At 34.7% G+C, this 19,820-nt stretch overlaps 1 protein-coding gene across 1 annotated transcript; it reads left to right on the plus strand.

Annotated features, from left to right (window-relative positions):
* The first annotated feature begins 630 nt into the window (after positions 1 to 630).
* LOC139884943 (uncharacterized) lies at positions 631 to 15,502 on the plus strand. The gene is made up of 6 exons (XM_071868904.1): positions 631 to 884; positions 967 to 1,091; positions 3,823 to 3,919; positions 4,025 to 4,134; positions 14,767 to 14,841; positions 15,188 to 15,502. The coding sequence occupies exons 1-6, from the start codon at positions 815 to 817 to the stop codon at positions 15,236 to 15,238; spliced, it is 528 nt and encodes a 175-aa protein (XP_071725005.1). The 5' UTR covers positions 631 to 814; the 3' UTR covers positions 15,239 to 15,502.
* Positions 15,503 to 19,820: the final 4,318 nt, after the last annotated feature.

Below are 19,820 nucleotides of genomic sequence, written 5' to 3' on the forward strand. Positions count from 1 at the left end.
GGTGGTGGTGGTCCGGTGATGGTCTGATGGTCCAGTCATGGTTCATTGGTATGGTGGTGGTTCGGTTGTCTGGTGGTGGTTTGATAGTCCGTTTTTTCGATGGTGTCTTGTTCAATATTAATAAAATCTCATATTTTCTTAAAAAAATAAGGGTGTATTTGTTTACCTCTTAATTGAATCGTTAAACATTGAATGCTGAACCATTAGCATTCAACGTTGTTGTTTATGACCTCTGAATCACATATGATACCGTTCAGTGCCGAACCATTCAGAGTTACAACACTCTCGTAACCATTAAGCACCTAAATTATCTGTCCTCCTCAAATTAGATATAAGACAATTAACAAACAAGTATATTAATTTTTTTATTCATATAACATGTTAATAAAGTAATTTTAACTAATTTATATTATTAAATCAAAATAATTATTAAACCGTTTATTTTTATTCAAAATTAAATTAAATTTATTTGATTATAAATTATTGAGGACTAAATTTTTCAGTTTTGTTAAATGTAGCACAACTTTTAGATACAGAGTCTTCTGGAGTTCTGGATCGTGTGTTGAACACGAAAGTACAACATAAAAAGCCCAAATAAAAGGTCATAAAACAATTAGTCAAAAAGTCAAAACTTTCCCAAATCCACTTTCAAGATCACAACTAACCCACCTGTTTCTTCCTAATTACATGTACAATTCATATGTATAGTTGCCGTTGTTGTTGTTGTGCTGCTCACCAAATCAACAATTAACAACTAGGGTTTCTTTCTTCTATTACCTCAAATTTAGCAAATTAACAAACTCCACCTGAAATCATGGGGAATACATCGTCAATGCTCACTCAATACGACATCGAAGAAGTCCAAGAACATTGCAACAATACCTGTAAGTCATCAAATAATTGTTTTTTAGCTAATTGGTTTTGTAAATTTGATTAATTAGTTTGTTTAATTTGATTTGAATGCAGTTTCGCAACAAGAGATAGTTTCATTGTACCAAAGGTTTTGTCAGTTGGATCGTAACAGTGGTGGATTCATATCTGCTGATGAATTCCTTTCGGTTCCTGAATTCGCTGTTAATCCGCTTTCTCAGGTTTGTTCTACTTGATCCTTGCAAACATTGTACTATTTGGTTGTTGGTTTTTATGTTAGAGATTGTATTTTTGTGTTTTTAGCTTATTTATAAGCATGTAAGTTTAGCGTGTTAGGGATCATTGAATTTATATATAGGGGGTGTTTGGATTAGCTTAAACAAAAAATAAAAATAAAAATAAAAAGAAATAAAACTATAAGCTAACAGCTTATGAGCTATCAACCAGAGTATAAGGTTTATTGAAGCTTATAAGCTCAAGTTGATAAGCTAAGCCGTAAAAAAGGGATCGCATGTCTGTCGGACCGGGCACCCATTAAAATGCATCCAACTGGTACTCAATGTATATTGTGTGTAACCAACTTAGGTTTGCTATTTTTTGGTCCATCTAACTTTCAAAAAGTGTGTTTTAATGTATTTTGTTGACATGTCAATCATTTTAAGGTGTCGTGTGGCATCTGTATAAGTGACACATAAGTAAAAGTACAACATAATACGCAAGGTTTAAAAAAACGGAAACGTGAGGCGAGGCGTTTTCCCTTTGTGAGGCGAGGCGTATGCCTCGAGGCGAACCGAGGCGTACGTTCGAGGCGGAGTTAAAAAAATACATAGAAAATTATAAGTTCATTACAAGTTTCAACCATTTCAAAATATAAGATCATTACATCAACAAATACTCATAAAAAACACAAAACAAAGTTTATAATCAAGCTCAATAAGTATAATCAACATCATCATCCGAGTCATCATGATCTTCCACATTCAAATTCACTTCGTCATCATCCTCATCAATCAAATTAAGTTGAACGACTTTTCTTTTCTTGGATGATGAACAACCAACTTCCTCCCTAATTGCACCACTACTTCCGTATCCACCTTCAATGTTATCTTCCCCACCATCTTCTTCAACGTGAGTATCACTTGACTCACCAACTAACCACTCATCATCAGTATAAGTTCATTACATCAACAAATACTCATAAAAAACACTAAACAAAGTTTATAATCAAGCTCAATAAGTATAATCAACATCATCATCCGAGTCATCATGATCTTCCACATTCAAATTCACTTCGTCATCATCCTCATCAATCAAATTAAGTTGAACGGCTTTTCTTTTCTTGGATGATGAACAACCAACTTCCTCCCTAATTGCACCACTACTTCCGTATCCACCTTCAATGTTATCTTCCCCACCATCTTCTTCAACATGAGTATCACTTGACTCACCAACTAACCACTCATCATCAGACATGACATTTTCAATGAATAAAGGATCTTCTTCTTCTTTTAAGGTCGCCTTCTTCATGAATTTTTGCTTTAACTTTCTATTGTACATGATGTACACCAAGTCATTCATTCTTTTAGTACCTAAACGGTTTCTTCTTTTTGTATGCACTTGGTTGAACGTACTCCAATTATGCTCACAAGCTGAAGCCGAACATGTAAGCCCCAAAACGTTTAGTGCAAAGGCCTTGAGTTCTGGTGTATCATCTCCATATTAGTCCCACCATTGAACTATATATTATGTTTAAGAAGAAATATTAGTAAATAACAAACAGTAGCATTCACTAATTGAGTAAAACACCTAAAAGGCCAAATCTAAATGATTAACCATAATTAATGATTTACCCGGTGGACGTGTCTTGTACGTTGCCAAAGATTCTCTATAACTAAACAACCCTTGTTTATCTTTGTAGGCAATCAATTGATCTTCAATCTTCATATAGACTCTCGTATCCCTGACGAGTCTATTCATGACATCGTATAACCCTCTCTTTATCTCCGCATGCTCGGATACATTGGGACTCCATCGATATTGTGGATTCAAGTAGTACGCAGCCGCATGCAAGTCACGATGCATTTGATAATCCCACTTTTTATCTATGATTTCCCATATCTCTTTATAAGAAGAGAGCTCGCCATCAAAGTTTTTTGCAATCTTTTCTTTGCACTCATCCATGGCTCCATATATAAACCCCATTGCCGGTGTTTTCTCCCCATCAACAAGTCGTAAAACCTCAACAAGAGGCATTGTGGTTTTAAGAGAATAAACCACCGAATGCCAAAATTGTCTCTCATCCATCACTATCTTCTTTACCTCTTTCCCATCGGGTTTGTTAGACCAATCACACGTCCTCCATTCATTTGACACAAACATTTGTTGCAAATGAGCCTTTGATTCATAAACACTTTGAATGGTTAAAAATGCCGTGGCGAATCTTGTGGCAGCGGGTCGAAGAAGATCTTTTTTTACCGTCTTTCGGGCTAAACTCAATACCCATTGATGATTATACGCTAAAACACACTTTTGGATAGTTGGATGCATTAAAAATAGCAAATGTAAGTACAATATGGACATTGGGTGCACGTTGGATGAGTTTATTGGCCTTTTTAAACTCAAGTAAGCCGAAAAGCCTATAAAATAAACAAAGGCAAACACCTAACTTATTGCATTTTTAAAAGCAGATACAAGCATATTCTAAGTCGTTAGACAAAGAAAATTGTTTGTGTAATTGTGTATTATCTTCGGTGAAATAAGGTGTTTATAATATGATTATTATTTTCTTTTAATATGAGCATAAGTTGTTAAATATAAACCTGTACGAAAGCATTGTTTCTCATGTTTTCAAGTGAAAACCTAATTTATCTTCAGTTATTTGTAACTGTAGTTAAAATTGTTATTGAAGTTAAAATCTATCATTAACTATTGGATTCATGCTTTTCTTCTCAGAGATTATTCAGGATGATTGATGGCTTAAATTTCAAGGAGTTTGTGGCGTTTTTGTCTGCATTTAGTTCTCGAGCCACCTTACAACATAAAGTGGAATGTAATTACAATCTTTTCGTATTATGTAAAAGTTTGAGTTATTATTTACATGTGCACATCTGTAAATCTTTTTTAAATGTTAAAAGTGGATTTTATACTTTTGCAGTTATATTTAAAGTTTATGATTCCGATGGAAATGGGAAGGTTGCATTCTCTGATTTGTTAGATGTGTTACGAGATTTAACCGGACAATTCATTTCTGAACAACAAAGGGAGGTGAGTTTATCACCGATAAAGGTTCCTTATCTTCTTGTTTGGTTACAATAATTTGTAATATTTAACCTGGACACGAGATATAAAAGATGTTGATATAGCTAACTGTCATAACACTTCACACAATACGTTCAACGTTGAATTCAAGCAAATTATTTTGACCAGATAGCTTAGTAACTTAGAATTATAGGGAAATATGCTGAAAATATTTTGCACGAAAAATAATTGCTGTAATTTTTGTGGGAACAAGGGAGTACAAGGTACTATGAGTTAAAATGGTGTGAGAAAGGATATGTGTTTTAACTTGCAAAGTAGAATCTCAAATAACATACGTAGGGTACTCATTATTTGGAATTTTTAGTAGCACTCATTCAAATTCTACATAAAGCCGCTTATGTAGGTAACTATGCTTTAGAACATGCATATTCTCCCCTTACTGAAAAGTTTATGCATCAACTAGTATTGTAGTTTTTGAAGAGTTTGAGTTACAAATGCTAGAGATAGAAGTGTTTTAATGATCGATTAGCAACACTATGAATCTATGATGGTGTGATGATGGCCTTAAGATGTGTTTGTGATTACTGATTAGTTACTAAGAGCACTTGATAAGCAACTTCCAAGACTTTTCAGCATAAAATAGAACATGATCAGTACTGAGGTCAAATAGGCAGGCGCGCACGCGCACACACACACACAAAACAATAAATGATGCGTATCAATATCAATATCAATATAAATATCAATATCATATCAACATCAATAAAAAAAAAGATTGTCTTTAAAGTTTAAATGCGTAAGTATTAATCATTTTGGAAAAGGGAGGCCTGAAAGTTTGAGAAGTCTTGTTACCCTATGAAGGATACAGAGAGTTGCTAGTAACGAAAGCATATTTGTTTATTTCATTTATAACATTATATCATTTCTATTCCTGTAAATGTAGCTATATTGCCTATATCTATCTCACTTTCACATACCTCACACTACATAAAGTTCCATAAATCTCGTGAAAATTTACAAATTTTATTTCTTAATGTGTATGTATGTATATTGTTTTTATGTCAATGTTATTACTTAGAGGGTCTTCTTGTATTTTATTTTGTTGGCATTTTTGTTTCATGTTTCTCTGTGACTTGCTATGGTATCAAGGTAGTTTTTTTATCCATCTTTCTTTGGTTCATTTTCTTATTCGCTTCAGTTTCAATTGATATTCATCTCCCATCTCGTTCTTGGTCCCTTTATGCTTCATCAAATACGTGTTCGGCTCAACTTTGGCATTGTCGTCTTAGCCATGTACCTTTTGATAGGATTAAACGTATTAGCTCTTTGAAATGTAATCCTTTTGTAGTTGTCATGATATGTAACACATGTCCAAAAGCTAGAATGAACTCACTTCCATTTTCTTCGAGCAATATCGAAACCTCTACTATTTTTGAATTTATTCATGTCGATTTTTGTGGCCCGTATTCTCGTCCTAGGCCCAATGGGTCTAGGTATTTTCTGACCATTGTTGACAATTTTTATCGTACAACTTGGACCCATTTTCTTGGTATCAAGTGTGCGGCATTTCAAACTCTTATTGCTCTCATTCACATTGAGCACCACTTTCACATTATTGTTAAAATCATCCACTCGGACAATGGCATTGTATTCAAAGACATGAAACCTAATGCATTACATTCTAACAAAGGAATTATTAGTCAAACTTCTCGTAACGCCACACCTCAACAAAATGGTGTCGTTGAATGAAAACATAAACATTTGCTTGAAACTGCTAGTGCTTTATTTTTTCAAACTAATCTCCATATTGCTTATTGGGAGACTCCATGCATTCCTATCGCTTCCTATGTAATCAATATATATCCATTATTAATACACCTTATGAACTTTTAAAGAAAGAGGTTCCTTCATATTATCATATTCGTTCCTTTGGTTTTCTTTGTTATGTTTCAACGCTTAAATATGCTCGTCTAAAATTCGAATCTCGGGCCACTCCATGTGTTTTCTCGGGATATCGTTTTGGCATTTTCGGTTCTTACTTAAGTCAATTTATGAAGATTCCACAACAATTTCACATGGATGGTGTTCATCATTAATTGAAATATTTGAAGGGTATTGGTGGTCACAAAATTCTTCTCAACGACTCGACACATCTTAGTCTTCATTCTTATTCAGATTCTGATTGGGCGGCATGTTCAATTTGTTGTCGTTTAGTCACGTGGTATGTTGTTCTCAAATAAGTTGGAAGTCTAAGAAGCAGTCTACTATTTCTCGTTCTTCTTCCGAGGCCGAATATCGTGTAATGGCTAATGTTGATGAACTTACATGGTTGGTTCGTTTATTCGACGAATTGGGCATTACCATTACCAATCTAAAATATGTTACTCGTCACTGTGATTATCAATCCGCTCTTCACATAGCTAAGAATCTTATTTTCCATGAGTACAAAACATATTGAACTGGATTATCACTTTACACGAGAAAAAGTCATGGCGTTATTGATTGAACTTAGCTATCTACCAACACAAAATTAGCTGGCTGATGTTATCACAAATATCTTCCCTTTGCATCAGTTTCAGTTTACATCAGTTTAAACAGCTATCCAAGTTGAGGATGTCAAATTCCTATTCTCATTTTTTTTTTTTTTTTTTAAAGGGGTGGGTGGATATAGGTATATTGTTTGTGTGTGTAGTATGTGAAATTTAACATCTACGAACATCTAAACTCTCTGTAATTTCATCTCTCTTAATTGATACAAATTTACAAGATACAACGAGGATATTTATAGACCCGAGATACAAGACCTTACTGCCTAATAAATGCAGCAACCCAACTAACTACATTAATTGCACTGTCCCAACTAACTACATTAATTGCACCGACTACCTACTAACATTAAATGTGTATTCGTATGTCTTATGTATTGTAACACTCCCCCTCAAGCTGGAGCATAGATATTGATCATGCCCAGCTTGTCACAAAACTGACGGATACAATTTCTAGGTAATGCTTTGGTGAATAAGTCAGCCAACTGTTCATTACTTTTGATATGAGGTGTTTGAATAATTCCTTCTTCTAACTTTTCTTGAGTAAAATGACAGTCAACTTCAATATGTTTGGTCCTTTCATGGAAAACGGGGTTGCTTGCAATATGAATAGCTGCTTTGTTATCACACCACAGATTCATTGGTTCGGACTGAGCAAAACCAATCTCGCTAAGAAGGTTACGAACCCAAATAAGTTCACAAGTTGTCTGGGCCATGGCTCGATACTCAGATTCCGCACTTGAACGAGATACCACATTTTGTTTCTTACTTTTCCAAGATACAAGATTTCCTCCAACAAAGACACAATAACCAGTTGTAGAGCGTTTAGTTGCAGGATCACCATTATAATCAGCATCAGAAAATCCCTCAATAGTGTGATGACCATGATTCTGGTATAAAAGACCACGACCAGGTGTACTTTTTAAGTACTTTAAGATATGAGTGACAGCATCCCAATGTGAGGTTCTCGGAGATGACAAGAACTGACTAACAACACTCACCGGGAAAGCAATATCAGGACGGGTGAGTGTAAGATAATTTAGCTTGCCAACAATCCTTCTATATTTTTCTGGGTTCATAAGAAGTTCTCCTTCGTCAGTTTTTAACTTTACACTAGGTATCATTGGTGTTTCACAAGTTTTTGCATTAATCATCCCAGAATCACTGGGCACATCAAGGCAATACTTTCTCTGAGATAAGAAAATACCTCTTTTATTTCGAGAGACTTCAATACCGAGAAAATATTTCAAAGGACCAAGGTCCTTCGTTTGAAATTGAGTACTTAAGAATGTTTTTAACTTGTGAATTCCTTCTTTATCACTCCCAGTAATTACAATGTCATCCACATAAACAACAAGCAAGATGCACCCAGAGTTTGATGAAGCGAAGAATACGGAGTGATCATATGCACTTCTTCTTAGGCCAAAGTTTCTAACTACCGCATTGAATTTTCCGAACCAGGCACGAGGAGATTGCTTCAAACCGTAAATTGCTTTTCGTAATTTGCATACTTTACCAGACTCCCCCTGAGCAACAAACCCAGGTGGTTGCTCCATATAGACTTCTTCTTGCAAATTTCCATGTAAAAAAGCATTTTTCACATCAAGTTGGTGAAGTGTCCATTGATATGTAGCAGCTAAAGAAACGAATAATCTGATAGATGTGAGTTTAGCAACAGGAGAAAATGTCTCAGAATAATCCACCCCATATGTTTGAGCATATCCCTTAGCAACTAAACGAGCTTTCAACCGTGCCAAAGAACCATCAGGATTAACCTTTACCGTGAAAACCCACTTACAACCAATTACCTTTTTAGAAACAGGTAAGTTAACTAATGCCCAGGTGCCATTATGATCGAGTGCATTCATTTCCTCAATCATAGCAGCACGCCATCCAGAATGAGCCAAAGCTTCACCAACAGTTTTCGGAATGGAGACAGAGTCTAAAGTGGCAACAAAAGCACGAGAAGAGACGGACAATTTATCATAAGAGACAAAGGAAGCAATAGGATAAGTACACTTACGTTTACCTTTTCGAAGAGCAATCGGTATATCAGAATCAGAATCGGAAGATTGGGTATCATGAATATCACTAGAAACATTACTCGGTGACTCACCGGGAGGATCTACCGACGATGACTGTGGCTCAGGAGCGGGCACTGATGTAGGACGGGGTCGTCGACTGTATATATATTGAAAATGGTCAGTTTGTTCTGATGGTGTGGGCTCTGGTGTGGGATCTGGTGTATGATCTGGTGTGGGATCTGGTGTGGGATCTGGTGTGGGATCTGGTGTGGGATCTGGTGTGGGAACTTCCATGCTATATCTCAATAAGTCATCACTCTCCTCATGATTGCGAGAAATGGTTGTAGGAAAGAACGGTAATTCTTCTTGAAATGTGACGTCTCTGGAAACAACATAGCGTTGGAGAGTTGGTGAAAAGCATCTATACCCTTTCTGAAGACGAGAGTATCCTAGAAAGACACACTTAATAGATTTAGGATCTAATTTGGTTAGGTGAGGTTGGGTGTCTCGAACAAAACAAGTGCTACCAAATATCTTAGGCTCGATTGGAAACAAGGATTTTGTAGGAAATAAAATACTATATGGAATATCACCATTAAGAACTTCAGACGGCATGCGATTTATAAGAAAGCACGCAGTTGATACGGCATCAGCCCAAAAAGGTTTTGGAACATTCATTTGAAATAATAGTGCTCGGGCCACCTCAAGAAGGTGTCTATTTTTCCGTTCCGCAACCCCATTTTGTGCTGGTGTATCAACACATGATGACTCATGCATGATACCTTCTTGTAGCATATATGATTTAAAAGACTCTGAGAGAAATTCTTTTGCGTTATCACTTCTCAGAGTTAGAACAGAAGTATGAAATTGTGTTTTTACTTCAGCAACAAAGGAACAAAAATGATTAAACACTTCCGAGCGACTTTTCATTAAATAAAGCCATGTAACACGAGAGTAGTCATCAATAAAAGTAACAAAATATTTAAAACCAGATTTTGATGTCACAGAACACGGACCCCAAACATCAGAATGTACTAATTCAAATGGGGACGCAGCCCGCTTATTGACTCCAGGACTTAAGTGGACTCGTTGATGCTTAGCGAACTGACAAGACTCACAATATAAAGAGGATAAACCGGAAAACTTAGAACATAGTTTCTTCAGATTCTGTAAAGAAGGATGACCTAACCGACAATGCATCATAAGAGGAGAGGATGACTTTGAGCAAACTAATGATCGGGGAATTTTTGTTGTAGTTTCAAGTATGTAAAGTCCATCAGATACCCGTCCTTTACCAATAATCTGTTTCGTCGAGAGATCCTGAAAGATACAAGAGTCAGGAAACAGTAAGGCTACACAATTTAAGTCACGAGTAAGTTTGCTGACGGATAGTAGGTTAAATGAGAAATTAGGCAGACACAAAACGGATGATAAAGATATAGATGGGGTGAGGTTGATAGTGCCGGAACCAAGAACAGGGGAGGTGGTACCATTTGCAATTGTGACATACGATGAGTGTGTATTGAAGTCAGAGTAAAGATGGTTATTACCTGTCATATGATCTGAGGCACCAGAATCAATGACCCATTTGGAGGCTGATGATAAGAGACACGTGTCATTACCTGTTTCGGCAAAAGCAGCGGTTGAAGTAGTAGGTTTCACAGATTCACCATTTGCAACAGTTGAAGATGCAGCATGTGCTGAAAGATTATTCCTCATATTTTGAGTTTGCAATTTCTTGCAAAATCGTTTAGTATGTCCAAGTTCATGACAATAAAAACACTCCACACCAGAATTAGTGGGTTCTTCCGTTGTTCTATCAGTATGGCCTCCTCTTGAACTTCCTCGATAACTTCCTCGATAACTTCCTCGATAGCCTCCACGAGACCTCCCTCCTCCTCTAAATCCTCCACGACTGACAAGAGCAGTGTTGTGCTCAGAAACTTGAGGTGTTTTAACATCCTCGTGACGGAGGACACGAGCAAATGTTTCTTGAAGAGAGGGAATTGTAGACTCGTTCAAAAACTGGGACTTAATAGCATCATGTTCTGGTCGTAAACCAGTTAGAAAGCTCATGACCGCTACTTGCTCACGTTGTGTCTGCATAGTCTTAATATCAGCACTCAAAGGCATCACAGAGTTAAACTCCTCATATGTTTTCTTAAATTCCATAACATAAGCCATTAAAGATCGATCGTGTTGTTCACCGCGATGAAAAGATTTGCACACATTAAATATTCTAGAGATATTGCTCTTTCCAGAATATAGAAAATCGAGATACTCCATAAGCTCTTTTACATACTCACAATGATTTACCAACGAAGTAACCGAAGATTCAATGGAATTCATAATTTGAAGAAAGAGTCTGGCGTCATTTTGTAGCCACAGATCCCGTGTATCATCTTTAGGAGGTTCGGAAGTAAGATGAGAAGCTTTTCCCATGCTCCTAAGATATACACGGATTGTCTTACTCCATTCAAAGAAATTAGACCCATTAAGTTTATTGTCGGTCAAACGGGCTGCAACAGGAATAGTCTCGCTTAAATTACCATCTATTTTCTTTTCATCGCTCATTTTTTTTTTTTTTTTTTTTCTGAAATAAAATAAAATTAAAATATAGCTTAAAAATAAATATTAAGTGGATATAACTAACTCCACTAGCGGTGGATATAAATATGCTTAAAATAAATATACTTTTAAGCTGTAAATATCTAACTCCACTAGCGGTGGATATAAATATGCTTAAAATAAATATACTTTTAAGCTGTAAATATCTAACTCCACTAGTAGTGGATATAAGTGGATATGATAGAAGCTAGAAAGAGAATTGAATCACCAAAATAAAAAAACACAGTCGACCTCTATTTTTTTTTTTTATTATTTTTTTTTCTTTCAGCGAGCAATTTCAGCGAGCAATCGGAATAAAATTCCGGAAAGATGATCGGAATCACGAGACTGACGATCGGACAAAAGAACCGGCGGTGGAGAGTGATCCACGCGCCTACACGCGCCGGCGAGCGGGCGGAGACTGGTGGTGATAGGCGGCGCGTGGGTGGCTTACGGTGGTCGGAAGTTTTTTTGTATTTTTCAGAAATACAATTCGGGACCTTCTGGGACGTTTGGCGGGGGTGGTGAGATCTAAAAGTGACTTCTAAACGTTTCAATTTTGGAGACAGGAGTGATATGGGCTGTGGGTGGTTATGGTGGTGGTGGTGACTTACAGACCAGACTCAAACGATAACAGGTACGCTCTGATACCATGAAATTTAACATCTACGAACATCTAAACTCTCTGTAATTTCATCTCTCTTAATTGATACAAATTTACAAGATACAACGAGGATATTTATAGACCCAAGATACAAGACCTTACTGCCCAATAAATGCAGCAACCCAACTAACTACATTAATTGCACTGTCCCAACTAACTACATTAATTGCACCGACTACCTACTAACATTAAATGTGTATTCGTATGTCTTATGTATTGTAACAGTATGTAAATGTTGTTAGTTAGAGGGTTTTCTTGTATTTTATTTTAATGGACAATACTACACAGATAGTCCCCGTGGTTTGTATGATCTTGCACGTTTAGTCACAAAACTCTTTTTCTTTTTGCAAGGATAGTCACTGAGATTTGCAAATCTTGCACGTTTAGTCACTTCATCTAACGATCGTTAAAATGCCCGTTAAACCTAATAATGTGCAAAACACGTGAGGGTAGTTTAGTCCTTTTGATTTTTCTCTCTTTTTAGCTCTTTAACCAAAATAAGAAACCCTAATTGTTCAACCCTAGAACTAAACCAAAACTATACTTAAAATAAGACATTTAAATCAAATAAAAGTGGGTATAGGAAATCAACACATACTTGAGCAACATCAACACATAGCGGAGCAACATCAATTCTGAAAATCCAACAACCAAATTTATAAAAAAATATAAAGGTTACACTAACTTTAATTATTATAATTAATATGTTTATATCAAACACAAGTACTTATGTTTTTATAAGAAACTTCAAATTTATATTAATTTCTTTAAGTTAGAAAGTAGAGATTTAATCTCAAATTCAACAGCAGTTCAGTGAGTGAGTGTGTGTATGAAATGATTAAATTAAACCATATCAGATTTTAATCCTTAAGATGTGGACTGGTGTCATTATTTGCAGAAGTTGATGAAACTTGGAAACAACTCTAATTTCAAAATCAAATTAAGTACTAATTAGGTTTACTGCAATAGGAACTGTGAACAAACTTATCACCAACAAATAATATAGTGGGAAAGAGAACCGTGCGAGCATTTGAGCAAAATTATAGAGATCGCAATCGAATAGAATTGACATTTGATCTTTTTGAACATCCATCTTTTGTTCGATATCGATTCGAGTGAGTGAGTGAGACACTTGAAAATTGAAGCCCACCTTCGATTCAAATTCAGAAACCCTTTTTGCCAGAATGAACTTGTTTTGATGAGTGTTTACTCACGAAGGATTTTTAGAATTCTACGTTTTCACTATTTTAGAATTCAAACTCAATGTTTGGATTGTTTATTTATTTTAGTTTTGGTTTATTGTTCTAACCCTAGAACTAAACCAAATTTAAAATAAACAAATAAAACATTTATATCAACAACCTAAACATTGAGTTTGAATTTAAATATAGTGAAAATGTAGAATTTTAAAAACCCTCTGTGAGTAAACACCCTACAAAAACTTTTTCATTCTGCCAAAAAGGGGTTTCTGGGTTTGAATCAAAGGCGGGCTTTAATTTTAAGTGTCTCGCTCGAATCGATGTGGAAACAAAAACAAATGGATGTTCCAAAAGATCAAATGCCGATTCTACTCGATTGCGGTTTCTATAATTCTGCTCAAATGCTCGTACACTTATCTCTTTCCCACTCTATTATTGTGTTGGTGAGTTTATTTATAATTCCTATTGTAGTAAACCTAATTATTACTTAATTTGATTTTGAAATTAGGGGTCTTTCCTTGTTTCATCAACTTCTACAAATAATGACACCAGTCCACATCTTAAGGCTGAAAATCTTAAGGTTTATTTAATCATTTTTTGCACACATTCACTCACCTAGCTGCTGTGAATTTGGTATTAAAATTCTACTTTCTTAATTACAGAAATTGATATGAATTTGAAGTTTCTTATAAAAACAAAAGTACTTGCGTTTGATAAAAACATATTAATCAATGTTAGTCTTACCTTTAAAATTTGGTCGTTGGAATTTTAGAATTGATATAAACATATTAATTACTCCAGTATGTGTTGATGTTGCTCCAGTATTTGTTGATGTCGTAAACCCACTTTTATTTGATTCAAAGGTTTTATATAATTTAATTTTGGTTTAAATCTAGGGTTGGACAATTAGGGTTTTTTATTTAGGTTGAAAAAGAGAAAAAATAGGAGGACTAAACTACCTTTACATGATTGGATCTAACAGGGATTTTAAACGGTTGTTAGACGGAGTGACTAAGCGTGCAAAATTTGCAAACCTGATGACTATCCTTGCAAAAGTTAAAAATCTTAGTGACTAAACGTGCAAGATCATACAAACCACAGGGACTATCTGTGTGGTTTTGTCTTTTTGTTCTGGCATTTTTGTTCCTTGTTTCATGCCCATGGTTGGCTACATTTTGATTGATGAGAAGTTAATCTTTTCCAAATTCTCTCTTGTTACTTAATGGCGCTGTATATCTACTTTATGATCCAATCAATGACTGGAGGAGAGTTAAAGTTAGTGTAACACTGAAGTCAAACTGCATTATATTGAAAAGGTCCATTATATTATATTTCCTAGTTAATCTAATATATCTAAACTAATGTCATGAAAACTATCTTGATATACTGTGAGTATAATTTGCCATGAACCCGCTTTTGTTAATGACTTAATGAGTATACACCCCGTAATATGGAAGAGTGTAAACAATTATTCAATAAATTTATAGAAAGCATCACTTACAGAAGTCACTCATAATTGTATACAAAAAGTTTATATTATGATTTCTAGTTTGTCTTCTTCAACTAAATGCAATTTTTATGTAATTCTGCTTTGACAGCTTGTACTGACACATGTTCTCGAAGAAGCTGGTTACAAGAAAGATTCTTTGCTATGTCTATCTGACTTCATGAAGGTGATGTTACCGTAATGTTTTCTCTAATTGAATGCAGTTTACAATATATACAATATTCAATTTGCCCGATTAGTTGTTTTTAGAGCTTGGACCCGTGTGGTTTACAAAATTCATTTATGCATTTGGTATCCCCACAAGAGCTCTCGCTTTCAAACCTCATTAGCTGCATATCTTTGAGATGGCCGGGGAAAGGGTCATAGACGGTTACGGGAAACCCCGGTTAGGCCGTGTGTATCTGATGATTGATAAAAGACAATGCAATTTGAACAAGGAAAACCTTACTTTTTCACCTGTTTACTTATGCATTTGGTGCTTCGTATTAAACGGTTATTGTTTCTAATTGCAGATTCTTGGCAACTCTGGCTTGAAGATGGAAGTTGAGGTTCCGGTTGACTAGTTGGAGATTCACAAAATGTTATAGCTTTGCTTATAAAAGATAAGGCCTTTGGCTACTTGTATCATGTAGTGTTGTTGACAACCAATTTTTTTTAGTTTTCCATTATCCGGATCTGAATTTAGTTACATTTATGTTCTTCACTAGTATCTGCATTTGTATTCAATTCTTATTTATCTTGTCATGTATTACCTTAACTTGCAAGTAGTATCACTTTCTGATTGTTGTCCAGGACGATTGTTGTAATTTTTCAGCAAAAAAATAAAAAATGACACCTTTATAAAACGTGTTCCGATTTAGAGAGAATGGTAGATTGCATATTATATATCAAATTGATTCGAACAGAATATGTTTTTATATTCAGAAACAAAGATCGATTATATGTACCAAGTCACTAAACGCACATATCAAACAATGGAGTAATTAGTAGTCAAAGTTGATCGAGTCGGTGCCATGGTGACAAGCGGCATATCATGGCCGTGAAGTTAAATATACATGTTGTTTTTGCAAGTACGTTTTGCATCATTTTTTTCATTTAATTTCTTATTATTGAATAACATTACAAAATGTGTAACATGACAAAATGCTCTTTAAATTAACCTTAAAGGAAAGGCTCGAAAGACCTACTTGACAAGTTTCCTTATGGGTGAGTTTGTGGGTATGCTAATTGCCTGAAATCCCTCTCATTTTGTTAGCGGGATCCGCCCAAGAACGACCTTCGGTGGCATTGGGTTGCCAAGGGTTGTTTCCGGATAAAATGGGATTCGAACCCATGATTTAGCAGTTGGATTCGATTTGGGAATGGTTTTATTGTGATGCGAAGGAAAAAGAATGGAGTCCATTACGGCTGTGTTGGGCTTGTCTCGTAAACGATATGTGCCAAGGTAGGATCCAGTAAGCGTTCAAAGGTGAGTCCGAAACTAAATCTTTTTATTACTCGGTAGTTATTTATTTATGTTGTTTACAGATAATTATTATAGCCTTAGGTCATCCTTTCATTCTAAAAAGAGTAATTAATGAATAAATCATATCCTTACTATTTATCCTTGGCATGGTAGAACTCTTATTTGAGGAGGACAAGGTCTTCTATTAGCAACATCCCCAAGTAAAGTCTGCCTATATATATGAACGAAATCTTTCATTAGTTAGTCATCAACATATACACTATTACTCACAAACTACCGATTCAAACCACGTACAAAGTTGAAATTTTTGGTTGGGGTCGCTATGTTTAACTGTGCAACTATGAGAGGCCAGGGGGCGCGAATTTTGACAATGATCATTCGGTGTCGACTATCTCCGCATTCGTCGTACGTTTCTACGTGATGGTGTTACTCTTTACTGTAATTTTACCATTTTTTGTCATCTTTGGTAATTAAGTTTAGCTTTACTTTTGTTAAGTTAGTTTTGGTTCATTAACGTAGTTTCTTTTTTGTACTCTTTTTCGATCAATTGTTTTCTAGTTGATTATATAACCATTATAATTATTTGTTTGTTATTTTTGGTAGCTAAATTACAATTTGTTAGATATATAACGTAGCCTAAACAGTACAAAACAATAAAAAGTACGGTAGAAAATAAAAACAAATTTTCGTATGACATATCCTTTAATCAATATTTATTCTGATGGGATGATTAACATGAAGTGGTCGTGGTACCTTTAGGTGTCCATCTCCAAAATATGAATACAACCACTAAAAAAGATTAATTGCACGTTTTGAGTTATAATCTTATTTTCTTACCTCTATCAAACTCAAAGTAATAATCGATCATGTACACGTGGAATTGATATATTATTGAGATCTATTTTTCAATTACCATAGCTCTTGTTTGTTACTGATATGCTACGTACATATGAGACGATGAAGTTTAATTCACATATGAGATGTTGAAGTTTAATTATGATTTTTTCCAACTATTAAAGTTGTGTACTCCGTATGATTTAAAAAACTCTGAAACAAATCCCAGATTACACACTTGTTGATATCGATAGATATATAGAGGTGGTATTTTCTAAGGATTTACTTATTCCTATGGAATGATAAATTATTTTAAATTTAATTTTGTGGATCAAGGTCTTTTTAATGCATAAAAGATTACAAAATAATATTGTATCCTCGGTAGGTTTAATAAATATTATAATGAGATCATGTATGAAAATAAAATAAAACGCAACCCGTAATTGAAAACCATTGCAAAAAACATTTTTTTCCATATATGGTCGATTATTTTTTCTTTATAAAAAATAATTATTGTTCAAAATGATATAACGTAATTTTTACATATACGATCAATTACAATAATGTTTGAGATGTACCAAATTAGTTATCATAAATAGTAAGCATATAATTCGTAGCTGTTTAAGAATTAAAAAAATATATAGATACCAATTTTTTTTAAATAAAAAAAAAAACAGAAACTTGAAACTTAAAAAAAAAATAGTTACCAACAATTAGAATTTTGAAAACAATGTCAACTACTCTAAAGAATAGCATAACATCATTTTTATAAAGAGAGAGTTATTTAAATAAAACGTTACTATAGACACTGATAATACCAAATGTGGTTATGAAGTTTGTAACACATGATACGATCAAAACTAGTTTCTCTTTAAGTATAGTATATAACTAGAGCTGGATCGGTCCGCGCGATGCAGTGGAGCCTTTCGGATTGCACATTCATATTTAACTTAGCGTTATGTATTTACATAATTAAAAACGCGTTGTTGCGGGTGTGTTTGGATACACGGGGTAGTACCTAGTATACTTAATGGTGTGCGCTTTTTTTACGCCGAGAATATTGCGTAAAAAAGGGAGACGGAACCATATGATGTAGTTAATTTGGGTTGTTTAGCATACGTGTATATATATGTACGGCAGATAGCCCGGAATATTTAACGTTTTTTAAAAAGCGTCCGTTTCGTGTGTAGTTAATTGCGTTGCGTTCGTGAATTTATTTCGAGTTGAACGGTGAGGTTGAGAAATTTAACTGTTGGGGAGCGGGAAGATATGACCCGTTTAAAATTTTGGTGGAGTTTTTTTGAAGTGTTATTAATAAAATATTTTTTTACACTTTTTACCCCTAAAAAGTTTGTATATTGAACGTAGTTGAAGGGGGTGTTTTGTAATTTTTTTGTTGTCGTTTCATGGCGAGCAAACGACCAAATTTGGTTGTTGTTTTAGTATATATAGAAAGCAAACGACCAAATTTGGTTGTTGTTTGTTGTTTTAGTATATATAGAAAGCAAACGATCAAATTTGGTTGTTGTTTTAGTATATATAGAAATAGAAATAATAATTTCGTTGAGGTTGTTTAAAGTCTTTTTTATGCGTACAAAAATCTCAAAATATTATTGTATAAAATACTTATTGCTAAATATCACACATGTCTGGTCAAAAATAGATAAAGAAGCGTTCTAGAGAACCCATATAAACACACTGGTGTTAAACAAATTATTATGCGTGCTTTAAATTTGGTTTTAAACAGTTTAACTAGAAAATTAATTAAATTTAAAATCTAAAACAAACAAACTGAAATAAATTCAATTTCAGTTTGGTTTTCAATTTAATTTATATTCGCTTTTCTCTAATTCAATTAAACCAAAACCGAATCCAAGATCATATATTCAATTAATAATATGTCAAATTATTACTACGTAATATATAAACGATTTTAACGATTTTAAACGATTTTAACGAAAAAAGTGAAAAAATCTTGCACGATACATAAGTTATCAAACTGGGCTTACAGAAGCAACAACATGGAAACCTATTCAGTATATCTCTCTCTCGTAATCTCTCTCTCGTAATCTCTTGTAATTATTAACACTTTCCGTTAAAAAAGTCTTATCCGTGCCGATGTCGGATGGCTATTATTCATGTCCCAAGTCGAGTAACAATCGTGTGTTATCGTTTATGATTTTCAACTTCCCGGATACTTGGTCGCGAGTCGATTGTCGGAGAGTTTTCGAGAAGTACGGTGCTCTTACAGACGTGTATCTAGCTCGTAAAAGACTGTCGAGTGGTCAACGCTTTGGATATGTAAGATTCGATGGCATTAGCGATGTCGATTGTTTCATTAAAATCTTAAACAACATTCAAATAAACGGGAAGTGGATTCGAGCTTTTAAAGCAATGGAAAGAAAAGAGGTTGCTGCAAATCATTCAGAGAGCAAGGTTAATAAAAGCCACCTGAATGTAGATAGTAAAGTGGATTTTCCTTCTGCTTTTTGGAACAATATTGTTCCATCAAATCCATTGAAATGGGAAGGTAAATCCTTTGTTGAAACACTTACAGCTAATGATCGTGATTCCAACAAGTTGAGGGTGAGTAATCGAATCGAGATAAAGATCGGTGATAGATGTCTCGAGTTTAATCTTCCCGAATCGGTGAACAATCACACCCTCGTGTTTAGCTATAACAATGATCGGTTATCTTGGACTTTGGTCGAAGTAAATAACAAGCGTGTGGATGTCGTTGACAGAGATGGTATGAAGAAAGACGTCGAGATTAAATGTGAGGATTCAAATGGCACCTCCAGTGAGGTTTTGTTTGAAAGTCATTCAAAAAATGCCAAGAACACTGT

The sequence above is a fragment of the Rutidosis leptorrhynchoides genome, chromosome 1 (genome assembly GCF_046630445.1).
Source record: "Rutidosis leptorrhynchoides isolate AG116_Rl617_1_P2 chromosome 1, CSIRO_AGI_Rlap_v1, whole genome shotgun sequence".
Classification (NCBI taxonomy): Eukaryota; Viridiplantae; Streptophyta; class Magnoliopsida; order Asterales; family Asteraceae; genus Rutidosis; species Rutidosis leptorrhynchoides.

Bases quoted from the DNA above. Each gene is read 5' to 3' on its own strand.
- LOC139884943 (XM_071868904.1), top strand. From the start codon at position 815: ATGGGGAATACATCGTCAATGCTCACTCAATACGACATCGAAGAAGTC. The intron at 885-966 runs GTAAGTCATCAA...ATTTGAATGCAG, and splicing joins AGAACATTGCAACAATACCT to TTTCGCAACAAGAGATAGTT. The intron at 4,135-14,766 runs GTGAGTTTATCA...CTGCTTTGACAG, and splicing joins TTTCTGAACAACAAAGGGAG to CTTGTACTGACACATGTTCT.